The sequence below is a fragment of the Argopecten irradians genome, chromosome 1 (genome assembly GCF_041381155.1).
Source record: "Argopecten irradians isolate NY chromosome 1, Ai_NY, whole genome shotgun sequence".
NCBI classification, from domain to species: domain Eukaryota; kingdom Metazoa; phylum Mollusca; class Bivalvia; order Pectinida; family Pectinidae; genus Argopecten; species Argopecten irradians.
Genome location: NC_091134.1, coordinates 73,886,962 through 73,903,468, shown reverse-complemented (window position 1 = coordinate 73,903,468; position 16,507 = coordinate 73,886,962). Strand labels below are relative to the sequence as shown.

At 34.1% G+C, this 16,507-nt stretch overlaps 3 protein-coding genes across 3 annotated transcripts in view; 1 reads left to right on the top strand and 2 right to left on the bottom strand.

The window, feature by feature from the left end:
- Positions 1–2,742: 2,742 nt before the first annotated feature.
- LOC138307731 (histone deacetylase complex subunit SAP18-like) lies at positions 2,743–6,559 on the bottom strand. The gene is made up of 3 exons (XM_069248589.1): positions 6,443–6,559; positions 4,260–4,366; positions 2,743–3,871 (listed from the first exon to the last, which is right to left on the bottom strand). The coding sequence occupies exons 1-3, from the start codon at positions 6,509–6,511 to the stop codon at positions 3,589–3,591; spliced, it is 459 nt and encodes a 152-aa protein (XP_069104690.1). The 5' UTR covers positions 6,512–6,559; the 3' UTR covers positions 2,743–3,588.
- A 1-nt stretch (position 6,560) lies between these two features.
- LOC138307747 (chromosome transmission fidelity protein 8 homolog) lies at positions 6,561–11,051 on the top strand. The gene is made up of 3 exons (XM_069248614.1): positions 6,561–6,635; positions 10,009–10,129; positions 10,782–11,051. The coding sequence occupies exons 1-3, from the start codon at positions 6,616–6,618 to the stop codon at positions 11,010–11,012; spliced, it is 372 nt and encodes a 123-aa protein (XP_069104715.1). The 5' UTR covers positions 6,561–6,615; the 3' UTR covers positions 11,013–11,051.
- A 200-nt stretch (positions 11,052–11,251) lies between these two features.
- The window catches only part of LOC138307724 (actin-related protein 6-like), a 55,540-nt gene continuing 50,284 nt past the window's right edge, over positions 11,252–16,507 (bottom strand). Inside the window, exon 12 of the mRNA XM_069248579.1 lies at positions 11,252–12,604. Coding sequence (XP_069104680.1) covers positions 12,475–12,604 — 130 coding nt within the window. The 3' untranslated portion in view covers positions 11,252–12,474. The remainder of the gene's footprint in view (positions 12,605–16,507) is intronic.

Genomic DNA, 16,507 nt, shown 5'->3' with positions numbered 1-16,507 from the left:
TATATTAGATAATTTATTGTCATTAATATTCAATATTGACAGGTTATATCTCGATATCCTTAGCAATAAAAGAAAAGGGGGAGGGGGTGGGTGGAAGGAATTGTAGCTGGCCATGAGTCTTTGCTGGTTGACTATATGTCATGCCCTTCGTTTTCCAGGTTGTAAATGATATATAACACATTTTTGAATCAGCATTAAAGTCCTGTATTAAATCCGACTAACAATTCACAAATGTGTGCGTACTTTCAAAACGCCAGTTACAAGATCACTACTGACGCCGAATGCTTCTAGAAGCCTTTTATTTGTCCTAAGAAAATGCGTGTAAAGAAAAAAGTGGAAAATCAAACCAAATGGAGAACCAAATGCGACAGAAAATGAGAGCTTCTAGGGTCTGGGTGCACCCCATCGCCAGATGCCTTCTTTTTTTGTTTCAACAAAAACATATCTTAACGATAATGTTATAAGATAGGACAAACGATGTTAAAAATTAATGCACATGACAAAAGGCTCCCTATTAGAAAACAGGATGATAGCAATGATTCCTGGCACCGTATGGCCATAGACAAGACCACTAGCCTTCTTTTCTTTCATTGTCCAATACACGAATTATGAAGATTGTGTAAGTTAGGGAAAATGAATTATCTAATCTGACAGATAATGTATAAAAGTAAAAGCTTATATCGTTAAAAAAGTTCACATACACTTTCATAGGTCCTATAAAAACCTTCAATAGGCGACCCCTAGCTGCAATATTGTAGCTCAAAAGACTTTTAGACTGAAAATGGTGTCTTCTTTAGAGCTACAATTGTTCACTATTACTGCTAATGGAGCAAAGTGATGATTATGCAAACCATTATAAAACGTTTGTTTTACTTTTATAGTACTTGTTTGATATAGCTTACCAACTAGGCAATACAACCGAACCACATAAAATATCAAATTCTCATCGAGGCATTTTTTTCACATTATACATAAGAAGGCCTTTCAGAAGGGAATTTATACGACAAGTTCACAAAATGTGATTTTGACGTCTTGTGAGCGGTACGGTAGATAGTAAGCATGGCATTTATGTTTGTTTTGTACAAAAATAATATGTAAAAGCATTTATATGCATAAAATAATCGGAAACCTTCAAAAAAGTATGAAAAACTGTGCCCGAGTGATTTTCGGAGGCAGTGCTCCACTACGATACATAGGGACCAATTCGTACCCGGCCTAAAGGCATAGTAGGCCGGGTACGTATATTCGGCCCCCAGACCCCCATCCTTTTCTTTGCTTCGTGCCTCTATGAATAGATATTCAGATTTTAGGCAGTGCAATTCTGTAACTTTATATTCAAAATATGACATTAGACGTCAAAAATAATAAACGAACATTTTTACATGGCTTCAATTATTTTTTGGAAAAAGTGTACATTTATTCGAGGGCTTCTGGGGGCCCTAGCGGCCCCCAGACCCCCGCCCTTCTTCGCTTTATGTCCATATAAATATTAAGATTTTGATATTGCAATTCTGTAAGTAACAAAAAATTAAACCAAAACTTCAGATAAAAAAATATGACACTTGACACGAAAACCATAAATAAACATCCTTAAATGGCTTCAATTATTTTCTGAAAAATGTGTTCATGAAATCCTCAGAATGCAGGATTTTGCACCATTTATTCGAGAGCTTCTGGGGGCCTAGGCGGCCCCCAGACCCCTCGCCTGATTTGCTTTGTCCCACGCCCCCTCTAACCTCAAAACCTAAATCCGCCACTGTATACCCCGACACTAGTAAGCCGGTATCTCCGGTCCTATCGCGTAAATGTTAGTTTTCATTCGACAGTACTAGTGTTTGGTAAATGTAGATCGCTGCTTACATAAACAAAGACATTGGTTCCACAAAAGTTTGTAAATCTGCTATCCCCGTTTAAACTCGTTTTTTGTTGACAGAAATTTCTTCCGGACCTAGCGGTCAATTTTTCCCTAAAACGTGCATTTTCGCATAACAATTTACGAGTCCAAAATACCTAAGGTTAGGCATGAAGCATATTTAAGCTTGAATGTCTTTCTGTTGGCATTCAAAGCCAATACGAATTCCAACTAAGAATGCCTACTGAAACAAGATCAATGCTTATATGAAATCCCAATAGATTACACATCTAGAAACAGGACTTATTCATCAAGAAACAAGGAATATCCCCTATTTATTTGATTTGATTAAATAACTTTGCAATTTGTTGAATCATCAATGAAAGATTGGTACATGTATACTAATCACCTATTTAAATCGTATTTAATACAATTTGTTTTAATGACAATCTGTATCCTATTATAGGATATAATAAAATTCTTCGTTTGTGTTTCGAAGAATTTTGCTGTAATCTATGCTTCTGAGCCAATACAATAACATTGATAGCCATTTATATGATTATTGGAACAACTATTGGGAAGAATATTGCCCATTACTTGATCATGTTGACCCAATAAACGCCCAGGGCGCTTAAAATAATGAAGCAAATCAGGGAACGCTTAATAGAAACAAATTTGGACTAGCCTTTCATAAATTATTCTACAAAGTTACCCATAAATCAATTTGATAACGATATCAGTAAAGAAACCAACACATTTTTCATATTTCAAGTCTGCATTTCATTCCAAGTAAGTGAAATTGAAGCCTAGAAAAGGGGGAGGGGCGCTTGTAGTGATGGGGGCGCTTATTGGGTCGAATATGGTAACAAACATTTTTCAGAAATACAGAATTTATTTTCATCATTTTATTACTTGTGTGTTGTTCAGAATACAATTCCTCATGTGAAGAATGAAACAAATACACAATGTAACCATCTACACACATTCTCTCTTCCTCAGTTACAACTGATATTATACTATCTTTACTTTCCTCCATCTTACCATACACATTGTCATATGAACATTCGCGTAACTTATCTTACAGAAAATATCAATATGGAATTTTAAGAGAGTCTTTAAAAATAGAATTAAAAGTTATAAATTACTCTGAGAAACCATCTAGTTGGATTTAAAACTTTTTTTGGTTCTAAAATCTGCAAAATCCTGTTAAATTAATAATCAATGAGCAGGAGCTAAGAAATGTAATTCTCTCTTCCTATAATCAGGCAATGGCATTAATATTTTAAAAGTAAAGAAAATTAAAATAACAAATGTACACACATATCCTATATTTTTTGTGACTAATTTTACCTTCATTTTTTTCATGGAAAACTTTTCCTAAAATCATTTAAATGTGGTCATATTATAATTATTTAATAACATAAAATATCTTCATGACCTTTCTAAAAACATTTCTTGTATCAACAATCATAAATTGATGCGACACCTTTCACACAATCTAAAACTTAGAGCACACCCACAATGATGCATCCAATCTACCTTACAAGTTATCCAGATATCAAATTTCTGGTATTACAACTTTCCTAACTAGTTCACTTAAATCTTCATTCATCAATATTTTTCCATGTAACAATGCATGCACATTGAAAAAGATACTGTAGGTTCTAATAATTTTCACAAAACTTTAGAAGGATGAATATGATTTTGAAGTTTCTAATGTCTTGCGATGTTTGTGATCAGTACGGCCGATTTCGGCGAGGGGGTGGCCCACCACCTCCCCTTGGTGGGGTGACAGCGATATCCAGATAGTCACCAATTTGAAATCTCTTTGAGGTCAGTGATTGACTGTCATCCTGACCACGATGCCCTGCACACGTTGTACCGATTTCACGCATTCTGTAAACAGGAGTTCTAGGGTCAGGGTATACAATAGCAAAGTCAAAAAACGTCCCCTTTCTCCTTGCATCGGGATTCACTTCTTTCACCAAACTTGTCAGCTCTTTTAAAGTGGCATCCATCCTTAAAATAAAAAGAACCAATGCTTGATTACAAGTTACATTAAACAAAACATACAGAGTTGTCAATCAAGGATTTGATCTATGATTTGACTAGCTACTATTCTAATGAAAAAGTTGTAATATATTTCCTGCTACAACAGCTTGTAACCCACATCTTTTATAGGAGCTGGTTGTTATATAAAAAAAATCAAAAAGGAAAAAATCTCAATTTTAATTTAGGACAAAACTTAAATTTAAATATGATGAGTAAAATATTGTACCATTTTCTATGCCTCAAAGAACAGATCTATGGTCGTGAACATGTTTCCTCTATAAACTGGACGCTTAAACATTAAACAATCAAAATAATTTTTAAAAATTAAACAGATCAGTATTGTTGCTATGATTACCATGTGTAAATCTGTAGTTCGTTGGATGGTGTTTGACCACGTGCAAATTCACTAAGTGGGTTGTGTCTTCCAGAACTGCAAAACACTCTTAGGAGAAGTGGACATGTCTGAAAATATTCAAGTTTGGAGATTACCAGGTAAGTTTCCACATGGTTCAATGTAAAATTTATATGATCAATTAAAAAAGCATTATTAGGTGTAGCATGTTTTAAATTATATCACATGTACAGGTAACTGTTAATCAAGAGGGGAGGCCTAGGGAACTATAACAAGGATTCTACAAGACCTTAATCTATATCCACAACAGATCAGAAGAAAACATCAAAGGCTGATCTTCATGTAAAAAGTGGTTGAGTGACTACATGAGTGCTTTCGCCCCATTCAAGGGACCTCTTAAGATAATTATCATGTATATATTTAAACAAACAAACAAAAGATTAGAAAAATATCAACAAATTACCCAGGAACTCAAAAAGTCATTTAAAGAGCTTTTAGGATATTCAGAACAGTTCCAAATCTCATTCTTTCCCAGAAATATTTTGGATTGGAATTTGAATTGCCTTGAGAATCGATGCAGTGTCCAGTCTATAGCCCGAGATATTCTGGGCCTGATACCAGATTTAGATGTCAGCATGTTCCATTTAGCGGAATGTTCCATTTTTTCCGGGAAGAACCCGACGTTTCTATAAATGGTACACGACATTCTGCTGGAATTAACTGGTTAATTCGTCTGCCACGTCTCATTTGAGGGTTCCAAGTTAAAACCAATATGGCCGATAGTGAAAATTGGAATTCCATCAATCCGCTAAATGGAACATGTGGTATGACAGAGAGATGTCTGGTGCATGGCCAGCTAGAGTGCACTTGTACTTGAAGGTATCGGCAGGTATTGGGCCAGACCATCTCCTATTTAGACTGACAATCGAGAAGCGACAAAAAATAATTTACTTTTGTTCATCAAATGAATAATTTATCTACCCAAATATAGCAATTCGATGTGATACAAGGTAACAAATGTAAGGTACTTCAGGTCAAGGGATCACCTAACAATAGAACATATCGACTCGCAAACCAAACTGGGGACGTGGTTCTGGAGAAAACCACCAACGAGAAAGATTTAGGAGTCACTGTGGACACTAATTTGGACTTCCGAACTCACATCCAAAATTCAATAAACAAAGCTAATTCTGTACTCGAAATCATAAGAAGAGCATTCACCTTTTTGGATGAACCGATGTTCAAGCAATTATTCAAAGCGCTCGTGAGACCGCATCTCGAGTATGCGGCCAGTGCATGGAGCCCATACAAACTTATGGATATTCAGACGCTGGAGAATGTACAAAGAAGAGCTACAAAACTTCTACCCGGACTTAAGGATCTCACATACGAAGAGCGCTTAGCTAAACTGAAATTACCAACAATTAAACATCGGAGGTTTCGAGGTGATCTAATAAACGTTTTCAAAATAGTAAAGAAAAAGTTTGATGAAAAAGTCACTTCCGAGCTGTTTGTGTTTGATAAAAACGAAAGAACTCGAGGGCATAAATTTAAGTTGTATAAACAACGTTGCTGTACTGAACTGAGGAGAAATTCGTTTACCTTCAGAGTAGTGGATAGTTGGAACAATTTACCAGAAATAGTCGTGAACGCTGAAACCACAAAAGACTTCGAAATCCTCTTAGATAACCACTTAAAGGACAACATTTATAATAATTATTGATATATGTATATATATGAGCTAACAAATACCTGTACCATTGACATAAATGTAATTGTAATGTATATTTTGATGTTTTATGATATGGACATAGAGGCTTCTAGCCTACGTCCATTAACTTCAATTAAATCAATTAAATTAAATCGATACTGCACTGTAAAGATAAAATTTTAATGTTTTTTTTTGAAGTTCACACTAAAAGTGACTCATAATGTTGAAAGTACAGAAAGTTGTGTATCTGGTGTGAAACACAACTAAGTTGAAAGCTACACAGCATAGTTTAGGTAGCTATTTGTTGTTATTACAAGCCCAAATCATATTGAAATATAGTTAAATGCAAATAGACGCGTGAATATGTGAATTCTAAAGGTGAATATGTAAGAAGCATGCATTCTTTTAAAAGAAGCAACATAAACAATTAACATTTAAATGTTATCAAAGTTAACAAAATAAACGGAAAAAATACCTTTTCCCTATCAATGGGCTTTTCTGGCTCTTTTTGGTCTTCAACAACCATAGACTCCACAGTTGCCATGTTGCCGGAAGTAAATGAGGAAACGCGTCACAAGGGAAGTAACTCTAAATAATAACTTGACAAAAACTTGGCGGTAAATTTGTCTGTTTTAGATTGTAAACATCATGCAAATACCCATCAAAATGTAAGTATATATTATATGCAATTGGACATATTCGACGTGTACACGTTCGTATGTAACGTTGGATTGTTGCGTTGACAAATTCAGAATCTACATAGAATTTTATAACTAGTAGACTAATGACTAATTTCTAAGTAGATATATAACACTAGGCCTACCTACTGAAAGAACTACAGTAGGCCCTATCATCCAAACAAGTGACACTTCACTTTCAACGATGTGGTTTGAGCGAATCTTGAGCGAATGAATTTGGCTTTAACATATAGCATAACTATAGAAAAAAATTATATTCGTTAATTAATTAAATACAACAAGGTACCTAGCTAGATTAGATACCAATCAATCAATCAATATTTTATGTTAGTGTCACGCGTCGTAAAAATATACTGTATACAGTACTGTGCTGTAGCCATTATGAAAAGGTATATACATATATTGTATACAATCTGATTAAAATCAGCTGTTTGATACTCCGCTAACTTCGTGCTCCGCTAACTGCTCCGCTAACTTCGTTAGCGGAGTATCAAACAGCTGATTTTAATCAGATTGGAATTGTATGAACAGAGATTTAAATAGTAGGGATAAGAAGGTACCTCATAGCCTTACTTAACGACGCCAGCAGCGGAAGCTATCCAAGAGTGCATCGCGTGTCTAAATTACAGTCGAGTACAGTCTAACGACACCATATTGAAACTACGCTTCGTCCGATGAAGCGATATGGGCTATAATTCAGGAGATGAACAGAACAGAAACCAAATAGCTTAAAGTTTACTCTTTATTGAAAATGTAATTTATTTGAATAATCCATCACATTTTCATAATTGTAGAGGTGTTAAGCTTATTATATAAATAAACGTAATGTTAACTGTTAACTAATTTCCTGATCCCGGCATGGTTACTTCCTCGATCGGTACAATCGATCGCCCCGTGGAATATTAATATAATAAAACCCACATACTCTTATTTCAATTATAGACCGATTTCCATTTAGTTTTCAAATAATTGTTGCTTGGTAAATTTTAAATGATAATATATTAAATTGATCTAATTTGAACATATTGAACCTTTTGAATTTTCGGAGGTAAAACTACACAAATCATCGAAGCTATCCTAAAATTTATAATGGCGACGATACTGTCCCGATATAGAGTCGTGAAAGATAGCAAATTAAACCCACATACTCTGAATTCAATAATTGACTGATTTCCATAAAGTTTTCAAATATTTGTTGCTTAGTAAATTTTACATAATAAAATATTAAATTGATTGAATTTGAACATATTAAAACTGTACACAAATCATCGAAGTTACCCTAAATTTATAATGGCGACGATACAGTTCAGATAGGGTCGTGAAAGATAGCACAATTTAAACCACGTACTCTGATTTCAATAATTGACTGATTTCTATAAAGTTTTCAAATATTAATTGTCTATTGATTGACTTTGTACATATGGAAACTTTTAAAGCTCATGCAAGTACAACTGTACAAGTGTTAACAAATTATCGAAGGTACCCAATATATCATGGCGAAGAGATACAGTGCCGATCGAGCTGTGATAGATAGCATAATTTGATATCTAATTAACGGAAAGTGATTCGCAACCACTATAATCACAGGTGTCATACTGTCATCAGGTGAACCGTCGGCCAGAACACCTGGCCACCACCCCAGGTCATCGCCTCACTTATAACTCAACGGGGGTCCATTTACCTGTGTTTTAGTCTCGAATGCTATACAGTAAGTTTGTAAATTAGATGATATATTTCTAATCTTAATTTTCCCAAACAGCTTTATTTATAATGCATAGAACCATATTGAAATAAAAGTCAATTCTAAGTGAAATGTAAATATTCCGCTTTACCAGAGATTTGAATATAATTTATTTAGATATCTTGCTTTACCAAGCAATGTTTTACTAAAGCCGAATTGAATTTCCAAGATTTAACTCATTAGATTTATATGTGTTCTATTTTTCATTCTAACGAATCAAGAAAAGCTTTTATAATATGTCATTAATCACCAAAATTTACCAACATTTTGATCATTACTTACAGAATTTTCAATGCATAGGTTTTGATTTCACAATTTTTCACAAAAAACAACACAGTAATATATATACATGCATGAGATGAGCGTCTCTTTTGCAACAGCAAAAAAGCTATGAGATACTTTTCGATGTTTATTGGTTTGTATATAGTCAAATATGCCGTACACAGCTTCATGGGCTAAAACTATATATGATAACTTCAGCTATTAGTGCGCAGACGCACGGCTTGGTCTCGCGGTTGCCGTTTATCGGTTTACGATAACAATAGGTGGGTACGTGATATCGCGAGAACAGCCCTAGTTACTTATCCCAATTATATTTAAATCTCTGATGTGAAGCACAAAAATCTGGTATCATTTACAATATTTCTTTATATCCTTTAAATTAGCCATTCCCAAAGCCAACCCCCCTCTATCTTTTTCCCAATTGCAATTAAAAATTCCCAAATCAAATCTCTGAAAAACATAGAAAACCCCAAAAGCTCTCCCCTCGTTTAATCTAAAACAAACTACTCTGAAACTGTTGTTATGGTCGTCACCTTTTGATAAAATGAAACAGTTTACTGTTTTACAATATCTAATCACCAATAATACCATGTTCAGTAATGTGTAACTTTTTCCCAAAACTGCTCTTTTTGCAATTAAAAATTCCCAATTTGTTACAAAAACCTCTTCCCCAATATACCCTGAAAAATCACTGTGAAACCAAGCAGCCCTGTTTTAACCCCCTTCCTACGCTGAACCAGTCAGTGAGATGATCATTTACTTTAATACAACATTAATTTTGATGTCATCATATAGGGACTTTATACCTTAAACATGTACCTGTTTACACCTAAAAGTTTTAGCTTTATCCAAAGAAGATCACGATCCACCATGTCAAACACTTTTTCTCAAGTCTATAAAACAGGCATATGTGGATTGATCTTAAACGTTTCCGATTATTAATTACCGTATTCGACCCAGTAAGCACCCAGGGCGTTTTAAAATTTGAAAGAAAATAAAATGGATAGAGGGTGATAAGACAAAATTACTGCCAATCTATACAGTTTTGTGTAGTTTTGGTCTTTATTTATGCCTGGGTAATTGAAATCGAGGCCTCATAAAGGGTGAGGGCGCTTATAGGTACATGGGTGCTTATTGGGTAGAATACAGTACAGATATATATTATAAATTATTATAAATATGGTTAATAATAATTGTTTAATTTTTAGATGATAAATGTATATATTCCTTTAGGAAGATGAGCCGAAATATATGTTTTAATTTGGAAAAATAACCTCACAATTTTTATTCATTTATATTTACAAATTCCTTTCCCAACAGCCCTGGTGAGCCCGGAGAATGTCCAGAATGGGCGATTATTGACCTTCAGGGGGGATTGGAGACTCGCAACAATGTCTCTCTCCAGGGTCGCTTTATTGGCGATCTCCATTTTACTCACAAGGTCAGAACTAATTTCAAAAGAAGAAAAAAGTTTATTATAATCAGTAATGGATCTTATCAAAAGAATATATTTTGTACCGTTATTTGAAAACACATATCAGACAGCTACTGTACGTTAATCCAACATATTTTCCCAGTGACTACATTTTGCCTTTTCATGCTTCAGAATTTTGTGATTAAACTTCTGTCTTTGGTTCTAGTTTTAATACACAAGTTTCTGATATCTTATTGCCAGCAAAATAAGTTGTATGTAGTAACATTTCCATTAACTGAAAATTTATGGTCTTTTGCTTCAAATTCTCAAAATAAAACAGGGATCAATCTAGCTCTAATTTATTACCGTTTATGGGTAAATTTCCCCTCAAGAAATGAATTCCCCTCTGGCCTAAAATTTCCCTGAAGATTTAAAAATTCCCCATTTGAAGCTGTTAGAAGGGTAGTTTCCCCCAAAACCTAGATTGATCCCTGTAGAAGAATTTTTTTTTTTAAATCCCTCCCAGCATTTCAATGACCATCATGTTAGTACGTACACTGCTAAACAATTTCATATCTTGTAAGCTGATTTTCATTATTTTGTTAATTAACAATAACAAAAACCAATGTTTTATGCCATTGACTTACAAAATTTGTATATAAATACTTTGTTATTACAGAACATTCCAGTGCTTGTGATAGGCCATCACATTCTATATGGAAAACTTGTTGAGCTGGAGAAGCCATTCGCTTTAATGACAAAGAAACACATGGACAGTGAGACTGTATCATCAGAGGATACAGACCAACACAGAGACGTTCATTACATTGTGAAGGCCATCATACGAAAGAGGCTTCTGTTCAAAACACGACCTAAACCTATAATTGCAAATGTGCCAAAAAAATTGTGATATTGTTATTCAAATGTATTTATTAAATATATAAATTATTCTTATGTTGCAACGTTTTCTTCGCTGGAAATATTTGCCTTTAATATGCAATTAATATTGATATCAGTGTTTGTCATAATCTGTACAGCTGATAATGTTTGCTGGTTAGAAATTCATGATTTCAACTTTAATCAAAATAGGTCAATATGGCTTCAAGAGTTGTCAGTGCAAATTAAAAAGATTCTGACATAAAAGAACAATTCTGACATTTGTAGCATTGGTTTTATTTCCACTAATTATACAAACACTTTCTGTTTGACCTACTGTAACTGACATCCTGTGACAGAGAAGTACTTGTTTATTTACGTGGTGTTCATCAGATGCCAGCATCCGATTCATTTTTATTGAGGTGGTATTTTCAATGTAAAGTAATGTTCCAGAAATCAAAATATTAAACTGCCTTTTTATGTTTTTTGAAAGTATTTTGTCTAAGCTTGTCAAATATGAAGAAATAATCAATGGACAGTGGTCACAAAATATTACTGTAAACGTGAATATTTTCATGAGAGCTTAATTTTGCGATTTGCAAAAGCAAATATTTTCCATGATTAGTGTTATTTTTTTTCGCGATACATGTGTATATATCATATATATATACTTTATATGTAGACTTTTGGTTATATAGTCTATATAGTCACAAAATTTCATGTGATTTTTGTGGTGAAATCACCTATTAATTTAGCGAAAGATTCCACGTAAACAGTATTTTAAGCTCTCTACATCTTTGCTAGCCTATAGAGTTAGGTATTTACCTTCGTGTAATATAATCAGAAGCCATGGCTAGCCAAGATCTCTGATTTTGTAAGATTAACAACATAATACACTGGTTTGTATTGCACTTATGATTTCACAGTACACGGATAAACTTTCATTCACTCACAAAAGTGCAATCAAATTTTCATTCATCCATATGAACTGTTGATCAAAGACAAATGAATGACAATCCAGTCAAACCTATAAAGACTGTCCAAGAGACGAAACAAATGTATGAAGTTTATGGTTCCACATAACATTGAACATTACAGGTGACAGTGACAGTACTGGTACGTCCGGGACTCCCTGAATCATTGTGAACACATCAAACTGGTGGTTTGTTCCTAGGGTAATACAATCACAGTTGTGATCAATTCTTGACCAACTCTCTGTACTATCCTCAGAAGACGATACAAATGATCTGTGACTGGTATTGTATTGAGGAGATAACTATAATTGCATGCAGTTTGAAACATTTAGATTTTACTAAAACACGGCATCAGAATTTGTTATTCCAGTACAGTTACAGTCGTGTGTATCTTAGCCACTTAATGGCCAATCACTAAGACGGTATGTCCACTAAGACCGGTATGTCTTCTGTCTTGAATTCTCCTTTACTGATCAGAACTCTTTGGGAGATCTGTAACACAAAGATTCCAATCTTTAAGGGTCACACATCAAATTTGTCCATACAAAGACCATGTCCGTTCTCCTCATAGTCGTCTCGTGACACACACAGTTTACTGAAGCCTGGGTCACCAGCTAGCATGGCTCCACCATACCACGGATACGACGCAGGGCTGGAACAGACAAAGTAATCAATGGATTATCCTGCCACTAACATTTTTACTGTAGGGAAATATAAATCACATGTGTATTTGCTGTATCTGTCAATGCATGATGGAAATAATTGGGTTGTTTCAACCGGCCATTTTAGCACACACATTAACTTTGACACATCTGTTTACGAGTGAAAAAAATGATAAAATGCAAACATCTGAAACATTACTGGTACCTTAGATGAAACATTGCTGGTACCTTAGACTAAAATTATAATTGATAAAATAAACCGAATCTATGGTTGTAGGGTTAAATAATTCAGTACGGTTACTACAATACTGACCAAATTAACAATGTGATAGATATATACTACTGCCTTCAGTAAGGTTACTACAATACTGACCAAATTAACAATGTGATAGATATCTACTGCCTCAGTAAGGTTACTACAATACTATGACCAAATTAACAATGTGATAGATATACTACTGCCGTCAGTAAGGTTACTAATACTGACCAAATTAACAATGTGATAGATATACTACTGCCTCAGTAAGGTTACTACAATACTGACCAAATTAACAATGTGATAGATATAACTACTGCCTTCAGTAAGGTTACTACAATACTGACCAAATTAACAATGTGATAGATATACTACTGCCTTCAGTAAGGTTACTACAATACTGACCAAATTAACAATGTGATAGATATACTACTGCCTTCAGTAAGGTTACAATACTGACCAAATTAACAATGTGATAGATATACTACTGCCCTTCAGTAAGGTTACTACAATACTGACCAAATTAACAATGTGATAGATATACTACTGCCTTCAGTAAGGTTACTACAATACTGACCAAATTAACAATGTGATAGATATACTACTGCCTTCAGTAAGGTTACTACAATACTGACCAAATTAACAATGTGATAGATATACTACTGCCTTCAGTAAGGTTACTACAATACTGACCAAATTAACAATGTGATAGATATACTACTGCCGTCAGTAAGGTTACTACAATACTGACCAAATTAACAATGTGATAGATATACTACTGCCTTCAGTAAGGTTACTACAATACTGACCAAATTAACAATGTGATAGATATACTACTGCCTTCAGTAAGGTTACTACAATACTGACCAAATTAACAATGTGATAGATATACTACTGCCTTCAGTAAGGTTACTACAATACTGACCAAATTAACAATGTGATAGATATACTACTGCCGTTCAGTAAGGTTTCTACAATACTGACCAAATTAACAATGTGATAGATATACTACTGCCGTCAGTAAGGTTACTACAATACTGACCAAATTAACAATGTGATAGATATACTACTGCCTTCAGTAAGGTTACTACAATACTACTGACCAAATTAACAATGTGATAGATATACTACTGCCGTCAGTAAGGTTACTACAATACTGACCAAATTAACAATGTGATAGATATACTACTGCCGTCAAGTTCTACAATACCGACCAAAATTAACAATGTGATAGATATACTACTACCGTCAGTAAGGTACTACAATACTGACCAAATTAACAATGTGATAGATATACTACTGCCGTCAGTAAGGTTACTACAATACTGACCAAATTAACAATGTGATAGATATACTACTGCCTTCAGTAAGGTTACTACAATACTGACCAAATTAACAATGTGATAGAGTATACTACTGCCGTCAGTAAGGTTACTACAATACTGACCAAATTAACAATGTGATAGATATACTACTGCCGTCAGTAAGGTTACTACAATACTGACCAAATTAACAATGTAAGATATACTACTGCCGTCAGTAAGGTTACTACAATACTGACCAAATTAACAATGTGATAGATATACTACTACTGCCGTTCAGTAAGGTTACTACAATACTGACCAAATTAACAATGTGATAGATATACTACTGCCGTCAGTAAGGTTACTACAATACTGACCAAATTAACAATGTGATAGATATACTACTGCCTTCAGTAAGGTTACTACAATACTGACCAAATTAACAATGTGATAGATATACTACTGCCTTCAGTAAGGTTACTACAATACTGACCAAATTAACAATGTGATAGATATACTACTGCCTTCAGTAAGGTTACTACAATACTTGACCAAATTAACAATGTGATAGATATACTACTGCCTTCAGTAAGGTTACTACAATACTGACCAAATTAACAATGTGATAGATATACTACTGCCGTTCAGTAAGGTTACTACAATACTGACCAAATTAACAATGTGAATGAATATACTACTGCCGTCAGTAAGGTTACTACAATACTGACCAAATTAACAATGTGATAGATATACTACTGCCTTCAGTAAGGTTACTACAATACCGACCAAATTAACAATGTGATAGATATACTACTGCCGTCAGTAAGGTTACTACAATACTGACCAAATTAACAATGTGATAGATATACTACTGCCGGTTCAGTAAGGTTACTACAATACTGACCAAATTAACAATGTGATAGATATACTACTGCCTTCAGTAAGGTTAACTACAACAGACCAAATAAACAATGATGATAGATATACTACTGCCTTCATAAGGTATACAACAATACTGACCAAATTAACAATGTGATATATATACTACTGAGTAAAGGTTAACTACAAATACTGACCAAATTAACATGTGATAGATAACTACTGCCGTCAGAAAGGTATTCTACAATACTGACCAAATTAACAATGTGATAGATATACTACTGCCTTCAGTAACGGTTACTACAATACTGACCAAACTAAGAACACTGACACGTAAGAAGGTGGCCAACCGCATATGTTTCTGACTGCTTGCTTAAGTGGAAAAGTAGAATTTTTGACAACAAATTCTTCCGTGTTAGCTATATGTTTGCTAATAAATAATGTGAAAGTCAACATATAATTGGAAACTCAGTTAGGTGTACTTATCAATACTGACCAAATTAAACAATGTGATAGATACTACTTCTGCCTTCAGTAAGGTTTTCTTACAAACTGACCAATTAACCATGTGTTTGATATACTACTGCCGTCAGTAAGGTTACTTACAATACTGACGAAATTAACAATGTGATTTTAAAGGGGGGGGATTATACATACTGCCTTCAGAAAGGTTACTACAATACTGACCAAATTAACAATGTGATAGGATATACTACTGCCTTCAGTATAGGTTACTAACAATACTGACTAAATTACACAATAATGTGATAGGTTTATCTACTGCCTTCAGTTTAGGGTATACTAATAACGACCAAATTAACATGTGATAGAGTATACTACTGCCGTCAGTAAGGTTTCTACAATTGACTTGACCAAATTACAATGTGATAGATATTATCTACTGCCTGTCAATTAAGATTACATTACTGACCAAATTAACAATGTGATAGATATACTACTGCCTTCAGTAAGGTTACTACAATACTGACCAAATTAACAATGTGATAGATATACTACTACTGCCGTCAGTAAGGTTACTACAATACTGACCAAATTAACAATGTGATAGATATACTACTGCCGTCAGTAAGGTTACTACAATACTGACCAAATTAACAATGTGATAGATATACTACTGCCTTCAGTAAGGTTACTACAATACTGACCAAATTAACAATGTGATAGATATACTACTGCCTTCAGTAAGGTTACTACAATACTGACAAATTAACAATGTGATAGATATACTACTACTGCCTTCAGTAAGGTTACTACAATACTGACCAAATTAACAATGTGATAGATATACTAAGTAAGGTTAACAATGACCAAATTATATAGATATACTACTGCCTTCAGTAAGGTTACTACAATACTGACCAAATTAACAATGTGATAGATATACTACTGCCTTCAGTAAGGTTACTACAATACTGACCAAATTAACAATGTGA

Coding starts and splice junctions, on each gene's coding strand:
- LOC138307731 (XM_069248589.1), bottom strand. CDS start 6,511: ATGGCAACTGTGGAGTCTATGGTTGTTGAAGACCAAAAAGAGCCAGAA. Junction 4,367..6,442: donor AGCCCATTGATAGGGAAAAG/GTATTTTTTCCG, acceptor GAATATTTTCAG/ACATGTCCACTTCTCCTAAG. Junction 3,872..4,259: donor GAACTACAGATTTACACATG/GTAATCATAGCA, acceptor TTTTATTTTAAG/GATGGATGCCACTTTAAAAG.
- LOC138307747 (XM_069248614.1), top strand. CDS start 6,616: ATGCAAATACCCATCAAAAT. Junction 6,636..10,008: donor ATGCAAATACCCATCAAAAT/GTAAGTATATAT, acceptor CTTTCCCAACAG/CCCTGGTGAGCCCGGAGAAT. Junction 10,130..10,781: donor ATCTCCATTTTACTCACAAG/GTCAGAACTAAT, acceptor TTGTTATTACAG/AACATTCCAGTGCTTGTGAT.